The sequence below is a fragment of the Python bivittatus genome, unplaced genomic scaffold, assembly GCF_059951505.1.
Source record: "Python bivittatus isolate LINGU-HERP-01145 unplaced genomic scaffold, Pbiv_v1 ctg000080_np1212, whole genome shotgun sequence".
NCBI lineage: Eukaryota > Metazoa > Chordata > Lepidosauria > Squamata > Pythonidae > Python > Python bivittatus.
In genome coordinates, this window is record NW_028277035.1 from 80,922,199 (window position 1) to 80,939,769 (window position 17,571).

General features: G+C 34.5%; 1 protein-coding gene across 7 annotated transcripts in view; it reads right to left on the reverse strand.

The window, feature by feature from the left end:
- ATXN7 (ataxin 7) overlaps positions 1–17,571 on the reverse strand; it is a 129,156-nt gene that overhangs the window by 50,894 nt on the left and 60,691 nt on the right. For 4 of the 7 annotated variants that reach the window (XM_088134407.1, XM_088134406.1, XM_088134405.1 and 1 more), the window contains 2 exons: positions 15,765–15,794; positions 1,696–1,800 (listed from right to left, as the gene is read on the reverse strand). In XM_088134407.1, the coding sequence (XP_087990533.1) occupies positions 1,696–1,800; positions 15,765–15,794 (135 nt within the window). Of the gene's footprint in view, positions 1–1,695; positions 1,801–13,879; positions 13,975–15,764; positions 15,795–17,571 lie in introns of those variants that run through there. The other 3 variants (XM_088134409.1, XM_088134412.1, XM_088134410.1) reach the window with 2 other exon arrangements.

Here is a 17,571-nt window from a genome sequence, read left to right on the forward strand (position 1 = left end):
CAGAAATGTTGTGGAAGGACCTGAAGTGGGCAGTTCACATAAGGAAGTCTACCAGCATCCCTTGAGTTGAAGCTGTTCTGTAAAGAGGAATGGGCTAAAATTCCTCCAAGCCAATGTGCTGGACTGATCAACAGTTATTGGAAAAGTTTAGTTGCAGTTATTGCTGCCCAAAGGGGGCACGTCAGTTATTAAAAGCAAAAGTTCACATACTTTTGCCACACCAAATATGTACCTTGGATCATTTTCCTCAATAAATAAATGAACAAGTATAATGTTTTTGATTCATTTGTTTAATTGGGTTCTCTTTGTCCAGTTTTAGGACTTGTGTGGAGAACAGATAATGTTTTAGCTCATATTTATGCAGAAATATTGAAAACTCAAAAGGGTTCATAAGCACCACTATAGCATCATGGTTGGTAGGCGAACTATAAACACTTTGAAAGAATATACTTACAAATTCCCCAATAAAGAACTGATAAAGTAAGGTTTTAAGTCACAAAGCTATCTTCAGCTAGATAGACTTAAAACCCATGCACAACCCTTAGCAATCAATGTGCAGAAGTTGCTTAGAAGTATGCATGCTTTTGCTCATAATCATTGGAGGCACCAGATGAGAAGATATATATCAGCTGCAACTGATTATCTAAGATTGTTTTCTTATATTACGATGACAATATTTCTCCAATATTTCTGCTAGTAAAATCCTCTAAACAATGCATTAAATTACTAATGCAGGTTAAAACAGCTATATAAACATTTCAGTTTTAAGAAAACAATCAATTCCTGACAACCTTTATGGTTCATCAGATCCTAGTATCTATACAGAAAATAATAAAATAGAAAACACTGTATTTTAAGGAGAACTCAACTCCTGTTGATTTCATTGACACATTCATATTGTCTTCTTTCACTGCCTTTTTGAGAAACATTTCTGTCTTAGTGCAGCCCACAGCCTTAGGATTTCTCCAGCCCAAGTACTAACTGGGTCTGATTCCACTCAGCTTTTTCAGATCAACCAGGACAGTTAAGTGCTGCCACCTAGCTGAGCCTCACTAGGTTATTTTTAAACAGCAGAATTAAAGCTGCAAATCAAAAGATAAAGTTGAACGGAGAACTGAATACATATTACCCAAATATGATTATTTTGATAATTGAGTGCATATTCAATCCTACGCATAACATTTTCTTAGCATTAATTCCTTGCAAATAAGGATATTCAAGATATTTGAATACCTTGCCCGCCACATGTTCTAACTATGCTTTAGAGTTAGCATAGTTAGAACATGTGGCGGACAAGGTATTCAAATTTACATATTTACATTTGCACAACTGGTTTAAATTACCAAAAATGGACTCTATCCTGATAGCACATAATTGCAGACAGTATTTACTCAGTTGTAAGGCCAAAATCCAAGCCTGATTTATAATAAAAAATATAAAGAATAATATTCCTAGTTTTAATATGCAAAGACTATATAGAACTCAGAGAGTATTATTGTGCTAACATTATTTCCTTAAACATTAGAAATGTCCAGTTATTATTTCTAATTTTAATATATAATGTATTACTCATATTTTTCTATATTTACATAATGCAAATGCACCATCAGCTTTTAAAATAATGAGCAAGGATAATAAAAAGCTGTCAAGCTTAATCGGCAACTCCTAACAATTAAAAAACGGTTCAGTACTTACCATAATGTGATTGAAATGCCTGTGGTTTTACGACCTGATTACAGTGGTTACACATCACCAAATAGAAATCATCATGAGCCGGGCAAAGACCAAATATTGGCATATCTAAAATAAAAAGGACAAAAAGTATATCTCGCTGCTAATCAGAATCAGTGTACAATATATGTAAAAGAAACATTTGATGTCACCATCACTGAAACCCTGATATCATATTTCAAAAGCAGCAGGTGGAAGAGGCCCAAAGGGGGAAAACAAACATGCAGTTATTTATCTATTTATATTTATAAAAGTATTTTGAGTCACCTTTCTCCTCAGAAAAAGCTTCCTAAGGTAATTTACAACTTAAAACACAATAATTTAAAGGGATAAAACACTGCATACAGGACAGTTAGGAATAAGGGGGAAAAAATGAAAAAGCCAAGATTGGAGATAAAATGTTCAAAATAATTTGAAAATTATTCAGGAGAACCACAAAAAAATGTTAACCGTCTTCCTAAAACAAAACATGAGTATGCCACATTAATGTGTTCCTTCTAACATGGTTTTCCCCAGTTTGGTGCCAGGAAGCTTCTATCCCAGTTCTCTTTACTCACTTTCTCTGAATGGTGAGAAATACAGAAGGACCTCCAAAGAAGATGATCAGCTAAGTGAGATTCATATGATATAAGACATTCTTGCACTTTTACAAAAATCTGTTATGTTGTCTTCTTCAGAATAAATATTTATTATTATTTTACCATTATTCACATATAGCTGAATAAGGAACACATTTATATTATGTTAAGCAGAACACTGTTAAACCTGGGCAGAATAATTAGTAATTAGTACAAAAATAACATACTGAAGCTGTATTGAGAGTTGACCAGTTTGCTTGTTCTCAAGCTTGCACAAATGTAGGGAAATAATTATATCAATCTATAATGTAAAACAGCTGTATGTAACAATGGATATTGTGGGCTTGCTTCCTAGCACAAACAGGAGAATTAGCTTTTAATTTTATTGAACAGCATATTATAACTAAACCATCTAAAGTCCCAGAAGTATAATTCTTACTAGAGAAAGTGAGAAAAAACTGAACAGGAAACTTAAATGTACATTGCAGGGTGCATAAATAAACACTCCATACTTCACTAACATAGTATTTAGTATTTTAAAATGAGATTTTATTTAAAAATGTTATAAACTGTTTCTCATATGACTGAGGTAATATGCTTTGTAAAATCTTCAGAATAAAGATCCCAAACCACATTCTACAAAAGGGATTCTTAAGCTTTTTGTGCCTTGAACCCCTTTGAGAGTCTGGCAAAAACTATAGACCCCTTTCTCAGAAAAATATAATTAAATGTATACAATATATACAATGTATTTAATATATAATATTAAAAGATACCAATTATGCTCAAATACAGTTATCAAAATATTAAAAAATAACAAATATGTAAAATAGTAATGAACATGCTTCTTTATTAACAAGATAAGGTACATTTCAGTTAGAGGTTAGTGAAACACAGTATGTCTTTGGTTTTATTCTATTTTTACTCTATTTTTATACTGTTTTTACTGTATTTTAATTAATATTTATTGTCGTCTTATTGTGAACTGCCCAGAGTCATTTCTTTGTGAGATGGGCGGTATCTAAATTTGAAATATAAACAAACAAACAAACAAACTTCCTGAAATCTATCCGCTGACACCCACCAGGTCCATGGACCCCAGGTTAAGAACCCCTGCTCTACAAAGTTTACAACTAAGATATATTAGAAATTACTAACAAATTGTTATAGTTTAGGTCTCAGTATTTGGATGGGGGCCTACCTCGGAAGCCATGATTGGTGGCTAGACTGGGAAGTCAATTAAAAAAAAATTTGGAAGAAAGCAGTGGCAGACTATTTCTGTAACTCTGCCAAGAAAACTACACAGATACAGTCATCAGGAGATTAGCTCAACCTGAGAGTATCTTTTTATATGTTGTGGCTCAGTAAAGGGTCAAATATTTGGAACATCACTGCACGGTACTATATAGGAATACCAAGCAGTTATATAGGAATAGAATCCCAATTGGCAGACTGTAAAAACATAATGTTTCTTGAGATTTTTCAACAACTTCTATATCCTGAATCTCACACATGGAATAAAATGGGACTTTTCCCTATTAGAACCCTATAGCCTAATTCCTTATAGCTATCTCCTAATATTTTAAAATAATATAGTTTTATATTTCCACATAAAGTTGGATGTTAGCAAGTTTTGGAACACACTAAACACAGATTTTCTGTTACCAATGTAGGAGAACATCTTCTGAACTATCTACATATTAATTCCATGTCCATGCATAATGCCAAACTAAATAATTAAAAAGAGGGAAAAATAAATCCTGGCATCTAAAATACTAATTCTTAGAGAATAATAATAAAGTAGCTACTAAAATATTTTATAGATGTGACTGGGCAAATCCAAGTGAAGTCCCAATATTATTATTATTTTATTATACCTCAACTTTGTACCCAGAGAACCCTCAAGACAGCTTTGACAGTATTTTGTAGTAGATACCCAGCTCATTTTCAAAAGACCCAGTTACTGAAGGGAATTCAATGGGGTACAGTATTGCAATCTTATGCCTGTAAAACAGAAGGCAATCACATTCTAAGATCTGGTTCAGATGTGATAGGAAATTATGTCATCCTGATATGTGAATACAATGTCCACTTCTGATTTTCACAAAAAGCAGTCCTTTGCTTAAATGCTTTAATTTTAGGATTCTTTGAACATTAATTAACTAACAAGCCAGTACCTGAAAATAACATTCAGGGCTAGTTTGTTTTTAAACTAAGCCAATCACAATTTGGAATTTATAGTTCTCTGAATTTCAGTTTATTTAAATTTATTTATTTATTTATTTAAACAACACACACACACACACACACTTTGAATACTTTGAATCTCTTTACCAGTGCATTAAAGGAGACAAGAGGTGGAAGCATATGAGAGGTAGTTCATTCCTGCAGTTGAAAATAATGCAGTCTATCATATCTATTTCAAATTTTCAAATAATGCAGTCTATCATATCTATTCCAAATTCATGCCAGTCAATTATTTATCATCTACTGACCACACTTTATTAATTAAATAGTTTTAAAGAGGTACACAATTAACAGCTAAATAATTTCATTTCTTTATTCAACGACTTTATATAGCATTCATAGTTTTGTAACTAATTTAGCATGGGTATAGCATGGAATCTAGAATTACTGTGGTCTGGACAAAAAACAAACAGAACACAGAAGCATGTCAGAGGGATGTACTTTTCCTATCTATTTAGTTGGTATTTCCCTACTTGGCAATAATTATATCAATAATGAATATACTTCATTAACTTTAGTTCAAGTTACAACCAGGAATGTATGAAATTTTTCATGCTGGAAACAAAGCACTTCAAATTTGAAACATTTCCCACGTGCCTAGCTACTACCAATTATATTTGTTTCACAAAACATGATACTGTGAATGAGCTATTAAATGCTTGTTATTTTAAAAAATCTAGGGATGGTGGTAAAACATTTTGGAAGCAGTTTGCTTACTTGGTAAGGAAAATAAAGGCTGCATGACTTGATATTTCCTTAAAATTTTAACTTTAATCCTTCCACTATAACAATTTACTGAACATAATTTGTCAATGTTTGTTTATTTTAATATGTCAACAAATATATTTATACTAACTCTTTTTGTTCTCAGGATCAATTTTTTACTTTGATGACATACTGTCATCAAAGGAAATTGTTTGAATGAAAACCACATTTCTTTCTGTGACTTCTATATCCCTTGTAGAAACCTAATATTAAGTCTCAGAAGAGATTACTGAGTTAGCTGTGAGAAATAATATATTTTACAATACTAAGAAAGTCTGCTAATACTAAATTTACTGAGAAAGCACAGAATTATAAAAAAATAATTCAATCCAGTAAGAGGATACAAGAAAAAAATTAACACAATTAAAATTATTGCAGTGCAATTGATTAGAGTTATTATTCTGGTTCTAACAATCAGAAGTAATGTACCCTCCATTTTTCACGCTACCAAAGTAATTATTTTCAAAAGATGACACTGCGTATCTTCTGACCTAGTTTATCAACACCGGTCCAAACAAAGCTTCTGGTTTATGTTAGTATTATGAATATGCAAAACATTTCAAATTTGAATTCTCTTGAACTTAAAATATCCTGTATTGAGTTTGAAATGCTGTTTTGAGCGTATCCTGCCTCGAATTTAAAATTGATTTTTTTGAGCAATCTGGAAGTATTCTGAACCAGAAACAGCTTTAAGTGCAAAACACTGCCGCAAGCTTTAAACAGTACCACAATAATTGAAATTGCTGGCTTTGTGCTCAAAACAGAATTCCTGATAGATCATTTTAGAAATGTTTTGTACACCTTTAGTCAATGCCAATTTGCCTATAATGCAAAAATGAGCTTTGGCAGTTCCATCTTCTTATACCTGCAGCGGCCCATTTGATTTTACTATCACGCCAGAAGTAATTCTCTAGTTGCCTTTAACTTTTATATATAACATTTATATTATATAGATTTACAGATTTATATTTAAATGTATTCATGTATAATATATTTTGTATTATGTATTTATATTTATATATTATGTTATTTACATTAAATATTTATATCAAACATATTTAATATTATATATTTACATTTATGTATAATATATTTAAAACACATTTGAAATAAATATTGTCAAGGTGTTTAAATTTTTAAAAGTTGAATCTTTTTGTCTGTTTCTACCTATAACATGTACATATAAGGGGCAGTAAAAGTGCTCCCTCTTCTCAGCTGTTATTGTTTTGCCTTAAGGTAAAATTAAACTTAGCAGTTTTAGCACTTGCTAAAGTACAAGATAATGGAGAGAGAAGGAGATTAAAAGGAGATTTTTAAAAAGGAGATGGGATTGAAGAAAAATGTATTTGTTCTACACATATCAACTTCCAGCTTTGATGATACCCACATCCATATGAAGCCCATTCAGAAATGCTATCCATCCACGTCTAACAAAAGCTACATTGACACAAGTAACATATCCCAAAAGATCCTGTTCCTACCACTCAATCAGGTAATATGAATTCAGAAGCTGAAAACTGTAAAGAGGTAATTCTTCAGTTCCCTAAATTGGTTCCAGATATTCTTTTATTCTGAATTTGGTAGCCCGAGTTTCCAATTTCAATTCTAAAAGAAAACTATAATCTATTTAGGGAGTTTTCAGATGCAGAAAGCTGACAAAGTTGGGGTGCATGATGATGCAGCATATAGACAAAAGGCTTGTAATTTATCTCAGCTTAGAAGACTGAGATGTTACATAGGGCATCTGTGCTGACATCTTACATTCATATACTGTAAAACACTGGGAAATAAACTGTACTTGAAAAGAGCACTGATATAGCCCCTTCTTACTTTGGACCCAGATGTACTGGACATTCCCTTTATGGGTAAGGTTCTTGATTGAGAAGGTACCAGGAATGGGATAGAAACTTCATTTGCTGCTGTCACTGATGACTTATGGCTTCAATGGGGGGAGAGTCACCCTACTAGTCCTGATATATCTTTTAGCAGCTCTCGATACCATCAATCATGGTATTCTTCTGGATGGCCCATGAGGGCTAGGAGTTGGGGCACTGCCTTTTGGTGATTCATCTCTTTCTTAATTGGATGACTCTAGTCAGTATGCACTGGGAGGAGAGGTTGAGCTCTTGAGCTCAATCCTTCCTCCCATCCTATTTAACATCTACTTGAAGCTACTGGGGATGATCATCTACCCATTGGGTGATGTTATTAAGATACTGATAATACCCAGTTATGCATCTCTACCTCAGCATATACAGGGGATGCAATGGTAATCTTCTCTCAGTATGTGATGGCCAAATGGGTTTGGATACTGAATCTTAGCAAGATGGAGTAGCTACAGGTTCAGAAGCTGACTGAGTCTAGGACAATACCAACTTCAACTCTGGGTGGGGTTGTGCTCCCTCGAAAACAGCTGATGTACAACTTGGGGATCCTTCTGGAACAGCAGGTCGAAGCTGGGGTTAGGAAGGTCTTTGTCCAGCTTTAGCCCTAGTTGCAACCGTTCCTGAAGTAGAAGGCAGTAGCTACAGTTACTTATGCCCTCACAACCTCACCTTGTCACCTTATAGGTGGACTATGTGATACACTCTACATGGGATTGCCCTTGAAGACCACCTGGAAATTAATGCAAAATACAGTGGCCCACATTAACCAGGACAACCCAGTGTTGTCATAATATCAATATTGGTTGTTGTATGTTTCCTGGAACAATTCAAGGTGCTGATGATCCTTCATGGTTTGGAGCCTGGTTATCTTCATGACTGCTTACTCCGAAACAAATCTGCCTACTGAAGGCGTGTGGGTAGAGAGTGTTTGATGAAAATCCCTGTTCCATGCAAGGTGAGACAAAAGGGGACACAGAGGCAAGCATTCTCTGCAGGAGCTCCCCTCCTATGGAATTCCCTCCTGTCAGATATAAGAGCCATGTCTCACTTTTAACATTTGGGAAGCTTTTAAGAACATCATTTTTCTATGATAGATTTGGGGACTGAGGAAAGAGAGAAGAAAGATAACTGAATGTGTGATGAATTTCTGTTGTTTGATGATATACAGTGCTGTAGTTTTATTACTGTAACTGTTGATTGTATTTATTGTTGATATAATGATAATTTGTTATCATGCATTTGTATTTCACTATCTGTAAGCCATTTAATGACTCAGCAGCATAAAAGCACATAAATAATAAATAAATAAATAAATAAATAAATAAATAAATAAATAAATGTATCTATGTATGTATGTATGTTCATATATGTTCTTAGAAGTGCTATTTGCTTTCCGGAATCTTTGGATCTCATAGACTTTTTAAAGGAGCAGAAAAGTTACAAAATCTTTTGAGAAGACAGTTCACCTCCAAATGTCTTACAGTGAGTTGTCTGTGCTATACTGCAGCAACTGAAGCATTATGGTACTAAGGGGATGTGGAGGGAGATTGCTGAGTGAAGGTTGCCACTATTCTAGACCCTACTCATCCTGCTGCTGTATCTCACTGATGATAAGTCCCAGGCATTAGAGCAATCCTTTGACATGTTGATAGAGAAAGTAAGCGGTGAATTGGCCAAATGTGCAGATGATACCAAACTCTTCAGGATGGTGAAAAACGATGGTGATTGTGAAGAACTCTAGAAAGATATCTTTAAACTGGTGAATGATCAAGCAATGACAAATGAAGTCTAATTTAAGGATGTGTGTAATTGTGTACCATATGTGTGAAGCAATCCCATCCATCTCACATACATAGTGATGTGGTGCCTGTAAGTAACCAGGAAAAAGATTTTAGAGACAAACTGAGTAGCTTAATTAAAATGTTCATTCAGTATGATGCAGCTGTAATAAAGGCTAATTCTATGTTAGGGGTATTTAGGAAAAGGATTGAAAATCTGCCAACATTATACAAATTCATGGTACAACCAGCTCTCATCCAGCATTTTGAAAAAGGACATAAGGGACCTGGAAAAAATGCAAACGGCAACCAAAATGATCAAACAATTTCCCTGTGAGTAAAAATTAGAATCTCTTGGAAAGCTTGGAAAAAAGCTAACTAAGGTAAAACATGGCTGGTGTGGGTCTTCCAGGCTGTGTGGCCGTGTTCTGAAAGTTTTGTTTCCTAACATTTCGCCAGCATCTGTGACCGGCATCTTCAGAGAGCAGGAGCACAGACAGGAGCAGTTCTGTCAGTTCTCACAGAGAGAACTGCTCCTGTCTGTGCTCCTGCCCTCTGAAGATGCCGGTCACAGATGCTGGCAAAACGTTAGGAAACAAAACTTCCAGAACACGGCCACACAGCCCGGAAGACCCACACCAGCCATCGTATTCCGGCCGTGAAAGCCTTCGACAATACATTAAGGTAAAACATGACTGAGATGTATAAAATCATGCATGGCAAGGAGAAAATTGACAAGGAGAAATCCCCCCCCCCTTCAGTACATAAGGGCTATAGGTCATCAAACAAAAATAATTGGAAGAAGATTCAGAATAAGCTACAGAATGCCAATTTTTTCATAATTCATAACTAATTGTGGAATTGGTTACCACAAGATGTGGTGATGGTCATTAACTCTACTTATTTCTTTGTTTAACCTTTCTCCGCTGTAAGAAAATTGTATTTTACCACTGCCTACAATTGGAATGGAATATATCTTAGCAAATCCCTCTGGCAAATGAGCTGCACAAGACTTTTATTAGAACTAAAATTAAAACAGAAAGATCAGTTATAGTGTGATGCTGAGGAACTGGAGAGAAGAGCAGCAGAGATGGTAAGGGGTATGGAGGCTAAATCCTACAAAGAGTGGTTAAAGGAACCTGGTATGTTTAGCTTGAACAAGAGAAGGCTAAGGGGAGACATGATAGCAGTCTTCTGATACATAAAGGAATGTCACAGGGAAGAGGCTGTGGATTCATTCTCCCTAACATTTGAGAGTAACACAAGAATGTGTTTTTCTTTTTTATAAATTTTAATTATGTATTTATTTGTTTTAATTTGTTGTAAATTGCCCAGAGTCCCCCATTGGGGGGAGATGGGCGGGGATAAGTCTGCTAAATAAATAAATAAATAAACCAATGGGTGGAAGCTCTACAGTGAGAGATCCAAACTTGAACTAAGGAGGAATTTCCTGACTGTGAGAGCTATTGCCTCCTTAGGTTGCGGGTGTTCTATCTCTGGAAGTTTTCAAGACTGGACAGCTATTTGTCCAGAATGGTATAAGGATTTCTACACTGGGAATGGGGTTAGACAAGAAGACCTCCAAGATCCCTTCCAACCCTAAGTTTCTATCAAAAGTATTTATATTATTTATAATATAAATTATATAATTAATGTAACTTCTAAACAGACTTTGCTAATGTGCACACAACCCAAAATCTGTAATAATATATTCCATGTGTTTTTGCTTACCAACAAGTGGAACAACTGAGAAATCCCCAAACTTTTGTTTGGCTCTTTAGACATATGCTAACACAGTCTGCAAGATCATGCATTTAAAGAAAAGGATCAGAGTCCAGTATAGAATTAGATGCAATTAGAATTTGACATTCAGAGCGCCCTAGTAGCAAGACTGGTAATTACTGAAGAAAAGGAATAGCTTTCCAACGTACAGAAAGTAAATCACGATGCTATTTGTTGACAGCCATAGGCATTCATAATTTGTTGAAAAAAATCAAGATAAAAAACTTGATTTTCACCTCATTGTTGCTTTTATCAGCTTAATTCTTCCCATATCATAGATACTGCCCATTTCAACTAACTTGCAAAGAACAGCAGCACCATTCTTTCCTTGTGGTGATAATGATATCATCTTGATCCTACCAGTTTTTCTTGGAAAGTTCTAAACAGGCAACTGACAATTGGAAGGACTGACAAGAAACATGCAAGATTCTAAGGATTTCAGCTGGTCACTGTAAGAAAATGGGAATATTAGAAAGAGTTGCCTTAATATGTCCATTTTCCTCTTCCCTGCATTTTTTCCTTTTCCTTCTATGTAATTTTTTTTACAGTACATTATAAACCTGAGAATAAAAACTGAGAGCCTTTTGGCTAAAGAGTGCAATATAAATGGCTAAAATAAATGCCCAGACTTTGGCTCTTCTATTAATTCATGACTTTGTGCTGTGCTTTTGTGTAAAACTAAGGATACCCTCTTTCTTTTCCCATTGCCAAGCTATTTTAGGGGTTATGGAGTTATGACACTAACCACTGCTCTATAGATCAAAATACAAAGACAGAATTGGAGAAAATAGGAGTGTCAAAACCCCTAAGTGTTTTGCCAGTTGAGCACCCATGTGGCCAGCTCCAGCTTATTTTTGCAAATCAAAGAGAAAGGTTTGGGTGTGCTTCGGTGCTGCAATATAATCACCAAAATACCAGTTGAGTTTTACTACTCTGGATGAAAATATGAGCCTTGTTTTGCTACCAATCAAAAGTGGCTCCACTACCCATTATTTTGGTGATACCTGTTTGATCTGTTCTGCAGAGATTCCAGAACTATACATTTTATGAAAGTACAAAGCTACTAGTTATCTCAAAAAGAATCATCCTATTTTACATTTCCAGAGTATTACTTCAAACTCTTAAGATTCTTGTCTGTTTCTCACACTGTAGGACTGAATTCTGTTAATACTATTTACAAAAGGGCCATCAGTGAAAACCATCTACTCTGATTATGCAGTACATGTGGCTCTTGTTATTCTCACTCGTTATCAATGTTTTCATGTATCCACAATTTAGAGAATAAATCTTTTTATATGTATAAAAGTTTTTGCATAGCCAGAGTTTTGACTTTTTTGTTTTTATACATACACAAAATAGTGGATGAACTTTTGCACATGTATTAAGTACTGTATATCTTTTAAGGCTGGGATTAGCTTGACTGCACATATTTGATCCTCCTTCTTGCTTGGTCACAGCAGGCCTTACTAGGTCAGCCTCATTGCAAGGCTCCACATGGCCTCCTCATGGCAGTTTGCTTTTTTCTTCAAAGCACCTTGCTCAGTTGGTGACAGAGGTAGTCATTATATGATTTACACTAGCTTCTTGGCTCTATGCAGTTTTCTCATGATATCAGTGCAGAGGCCTTTGGATCATGCCACTTAGATGCTACACGTGCCTCAGGAAAGAGTTGTGCAGAGTAGAGAAACCAGTGAGATTCATGACTGGATTGACCCAGCAAGATCTACCATGACTAAGTGAGAAGGAGACGAAAAGGAAGAAAATGGGGGAAGTACTCATGATAGGAAAAAGACAAACAGAGGCTCCATATCTAACAACCCAATTCCCATAGATTCACAGTCTCATTATTTGGTTAAGTTGTCTACTGGAAGGGAACTACTGTGAATAATGAGAGCCAAGTATAGTTTGGATTTATAAAAACATCTGTTCTTTTACAACAGATGATTTGATCTTACTTTGAAAAATAAACTGAAACTGAAGTGCAAACTGGAATTCATGCTTTAAAAGTTTCATAAGCATTTGTTTACATGTTTCCAGAACTCCAACAACCAATTTTTAAAATTTGCTCAATTCATTAAAAGAGCTTATAAGAAGCCTTTCAACAGCCAATATATCCTAATATACAATTGCTTTAAATATTTATAGAATATGCAAAGCAGATTTCATGAGCTGCTGGCAGAGCACAGCATACGTATATTACATATCAGATTTATTCATCACTTTTTTGAACACTCATGGCAAAGAATATTAAAAGAGTATACATATGTAAAAATAAAATACATACTAATTCAAAGTGATATAGAACAAACTGCATGAATAATAGTAATCACTATTAAGAATCAGAACTACTAGCAAAGATCTAATTGCTTTATTCAAATTATTTTATAATAAAGTAAGTGAAAAAATAAATATTGGTTAGCTGAAGCAGATACAATAGTAAGACAACTCTAAAATCAGAGTTCTTTTTTCTTCCAATAACTATCACCATGAAACCCCTATTTATTTATGCTTCAAGTATTTCAGACCAAAAAAAATTGGGGAACTTCAAATTCTCAGTGCCTTCTTTTATTTATTTTTTAAAAAGGAATCTAAAGTAACTGCAACTGAGTGGTCATGGTTTTAAATATTTACAGATAAATCAACATTTTAAAAAGTTCAGTGTCTACTTCATATTTTTCACTAAACATAGATTTAAAATGATCTTTTGTGATTGCAAAGGTTGTAAAATATTATTACAACGAAATCTCAATTCACCAGATCTTGATACAACAGACCTGACGTGGAACAGATCAATTTTCCACATCAATTAGCATCACTTGTGAAATAACATTATACAAAGAACGTTAACTCACTAAATGATGTAAGTTGCATCATTTATGTACAGTTATGACCTCATTATGGAAATGTCATTAACTGACTCAAATGATATAATTAATGATATGATTACACAAATGATATAAATTGACTCAAATGTTGTAATTTGTGACAGTTGTGTAATAAGATCATTACTCAAATGACACAAATCACAATGGATGAGTACTCTCCAATTTGATGGACATTTACGATTAACACAGACCCTGTTCCCAGTTAGTCTATTAAAAATAGATCTTACCCTACTATGTGACATGGATGCTGCTTCTTACCAATGTCTTGCACCATATATTTGATGAATAGTGTTTTTAATATTTAATAGCCATGATTCAGTGATCATTTGATAAATGACCTAGATGAGGGTATAGAGAGTATATTTATCAAATATACAGGTGATATAAAGACAAGAGTTTTAACAAATTTCATAACAAACAAGATTTAAAACCAACTGGAAAGGCTAGAATAATGGACTAAAACCAAACAAGATAAAATTAGACAGATTAATGTGAAACCATGCACTTAGGTTTCAGAATTTTTGTAAAAAATCATAGACACAAGTATAGGTTTAAAGCATTAAGTATGAGGAGGATTTAGGAGTCATATTCACTGGCTGAACATGAAGAAAGAATCTCCCTGATATCTGATGGAAAGCCTCTTTCATAGATTCCTCCAAGTACCATATCGAAATCCTTAGTGAGTCTGTTTTGTGTGCCTCTCAAGCTGTGAGGATGTAGGCCTTTTCAAATGGTAGTGTCTCCACACCAGCTCCATAATAAGGCACACCAAGGGTTTACTTTGCTATCTTTCTGACATAGGCATAGATGCTTTCATTCTCCCATAACTTTTTAATAAATTAATATGCAAATATTCCAAATCTGTATGCTGCTACAGCTTTTTAAACTAATGCCTGCTGTTTAAGTTCTGTTTATATATTTTTTAATAAAACAGTGATTAATTATATTATATTAAACAATGCTCTTAGCATGTTGTAAACCACACTGGGAAAATTGTTCTACAAAGAAATAAAATAAAAGTAATGCAGTTGCTAATAAAAAATGAACAAAAGCAAAGGTTGTATTAAAAAAAAAAATCACAGATCACAAGAAAGAACTACAGATAGCCCTTGACTTATGACCATTTGTTTAGTGACCATTTGAAGTTACAATGGCATTGAAAAAAGTGGCTTATGACCATTGTAACGTCCCCGCGGTCATGTGGTCGTGATTCGGACGCTTGGCAACCGTCGTGCATTTATGACGGTTGCAGTGTCCTGAGGTCATGTGATCCCCATTTGCGACCTTCTCAGCTGGCTTTCAACAAGCAAAGTCAATGGGGAAGCCGGAAGGGAAGGTCGCAAGTCATGGTCACATGTCTCACTTAACAACTACACCGCTTAATGATTTTTCCGGTCCTCATTATGGTCATGTCGAGGATTACCTGTATTCAGCTCTATTTTGATACATTTGGAGCAGTACTAGCAACATTTAAAAGGGACACTGACTACTAGAATATGTAAAAATGAGAACTAGTTAGTGGGAAATTTGGAAACTATGTCCTATGATAAATGACTGAGAGATGTGAATGCATTTAGGCTTGAAAACAGGGTTGTCATACGGATGGGATCCTGCCCTGAATAGGGAGTTTTGATTAGATAACCTGGGTTATAAATGTTTACATATGAATTTTGAAAATAATTTAATTTTCCTTTCCAAGGTAGTGTTCAACTAAGTTGAAGGAAGCTTGAAGATAGATGTCCGTATTCCTGTGTGGTCAACCATTAAGAAATGGAGTAAAAATCTACTTAAGAGATTTACTGAACCAGATTAAGATGGTTGATGTAGTTAAATTTCCCAGATACTTAAGTCTATAATCCTATCCATATATACCCAGAAGCAAACCCCACTGAACTCATCTTTATTTGTAAATACATTCATAAGATTGCAAACCAGAAAGAACAACAGCAGCAGCAAAATAATAGGAAAAGAGACAATGAAAATAAAGAAAAAAAGCTGCAGCAAGGGGTTTTATAAGAACATTGTTCCTTACTATTCCAAGTATAATTATTACTGTTATTATATAATTGCCTATGAATGTACATTTTATGGATGCAGTTGAAAGATGCTCACCCTGACTCCTCTGGCATGTATATTGAATTCCTTTTTTTGTGATGGAGGGAGGAAACAGAGAGAGAAAGAAAGAGAGAGAGAAAAGAAGGTGGTGAATTAAGAATTAAATTTCATTAAATTTCAGTTAAACTTAAATGTATATGTAAAGAGTATTCTGGTTTAAAAAATAAAGATTTCTAGGTCACTTTAAGGTCTAACAAATTCCTTATAACATAAGCTTTCATGGACTAGGGTTCATTTTATCATTCATGAGGGTACTTAATCATCAGGTTGAGGGGGTAGGGAGAACTGTTAAGTGGGGAAGCCAGACAGAAGTACAGTGGTAAAAACAACAAAATCAGTTAAATTATTTTTATTTATGATTATAAAAATGAGTTGAAATGGTTATTTTCTTTCCATCTCATGGAGAAAGCTATTGCCCAGTATTTATTTATTCTACTTCTATACCAATTCACAACAGTTTACTAAACAATTGAGGAAAACATTCATGGTAGTTAATATAGCACAAAAGCAACCAATAATTAATCAAAGTAATAACACAAAGATAAATTATAACATTGATAATGAAAAATAAAACAAAGAACATAACAAAAAAACCCAGTGTCAACAAATAAATTAATATAAGTAATTCAAAGTAAAATCAATTAATGATGATAGTAACTCAATACAAAACTCTTCAGAAAAGGTATATCTTCAGTTAGCATCTGGAACTTTAGAAGGGATGGAGCAAGCCTTAATTCTAAGAAGAGAGAATTCCACAATGCCAGAGCAGCAGCTGAGAAAATGTACTTCTTAGCTACCATTTCTCTTACTTCACAAAATGAGATAGGGCCAAAACCTTCACCTGGGAAGGAAGTAATGGACGGACTTATTCAAGCACTTTGAATTGCATCTAGAAACCTACAGATAATAAGAGCTTAAAATACAGGGTGTAATGTGCTCTTAGCAGGTAACACCTGCCAGTAACTGGGCTGCTGCATTTTACACTAACTGCAGTTTCCAAGTGCTCTTCAAAGACAGCCCCATGTAGAATGTATTGCAGTATTCCAGCTGAGATGAGGGCATGAGCCACTGTTGTGTGATCCTTGTGTTCTAGGTAGGAATGCAACTGGCACACCAATTAAAGCTGGGCAGAAGCCACCTTGGCCACTGTTTCCACCTGCCTAATCAGCACTAGATTCTCTGCTCTCTCAGGGGCAGTGACACACCACTGAGAAACAACCTTGATTCCAACCCGAGTTAACAAACAGTTAACTCTTTCTTGTTTTGTCCCATTCAGTTGCCTATACATTCCAGACACCAGAACAAGACTTTCATAGCCCAGCTTGCCCATCTTTTCATCCTTTCATTCATTCAATCTTTCAGGAGATTTTCACAAGTGTTGTTGGTCATTATGCATGACTAGTTTCCAACAACTAATTTATAGGCTGTGTAGTATTTACAATTAATTAAGGGGGAAAATCCACTAAGAAACAATAGAGGACAACAGAATGAAGCAGAACATTTAAGCAAGCTTGGTTAGAGTATTTTAAATATTTAAAAACTCTCAAAATACCAAATGATGTACCTATTTTCACCATCAGTTAGCCCTCAACCACATTTAGCTTTCTTTCTAGTTTGTTTGTTTTTTTTTTTGGTCAACTGTACATGGAAGAACAGGAAAATTTAAAGAGCTTTCTGGAGATCATGTTTCTGATTAAAGTTAATAAACAGCTCCTTTTAAATACAAATATATTGGTGGTGGAAGAGAAGCCTGGAATAAAAGAGTTTAACTTAATTACTTTTGTTGTCAGTAGAAGGCTCTCCA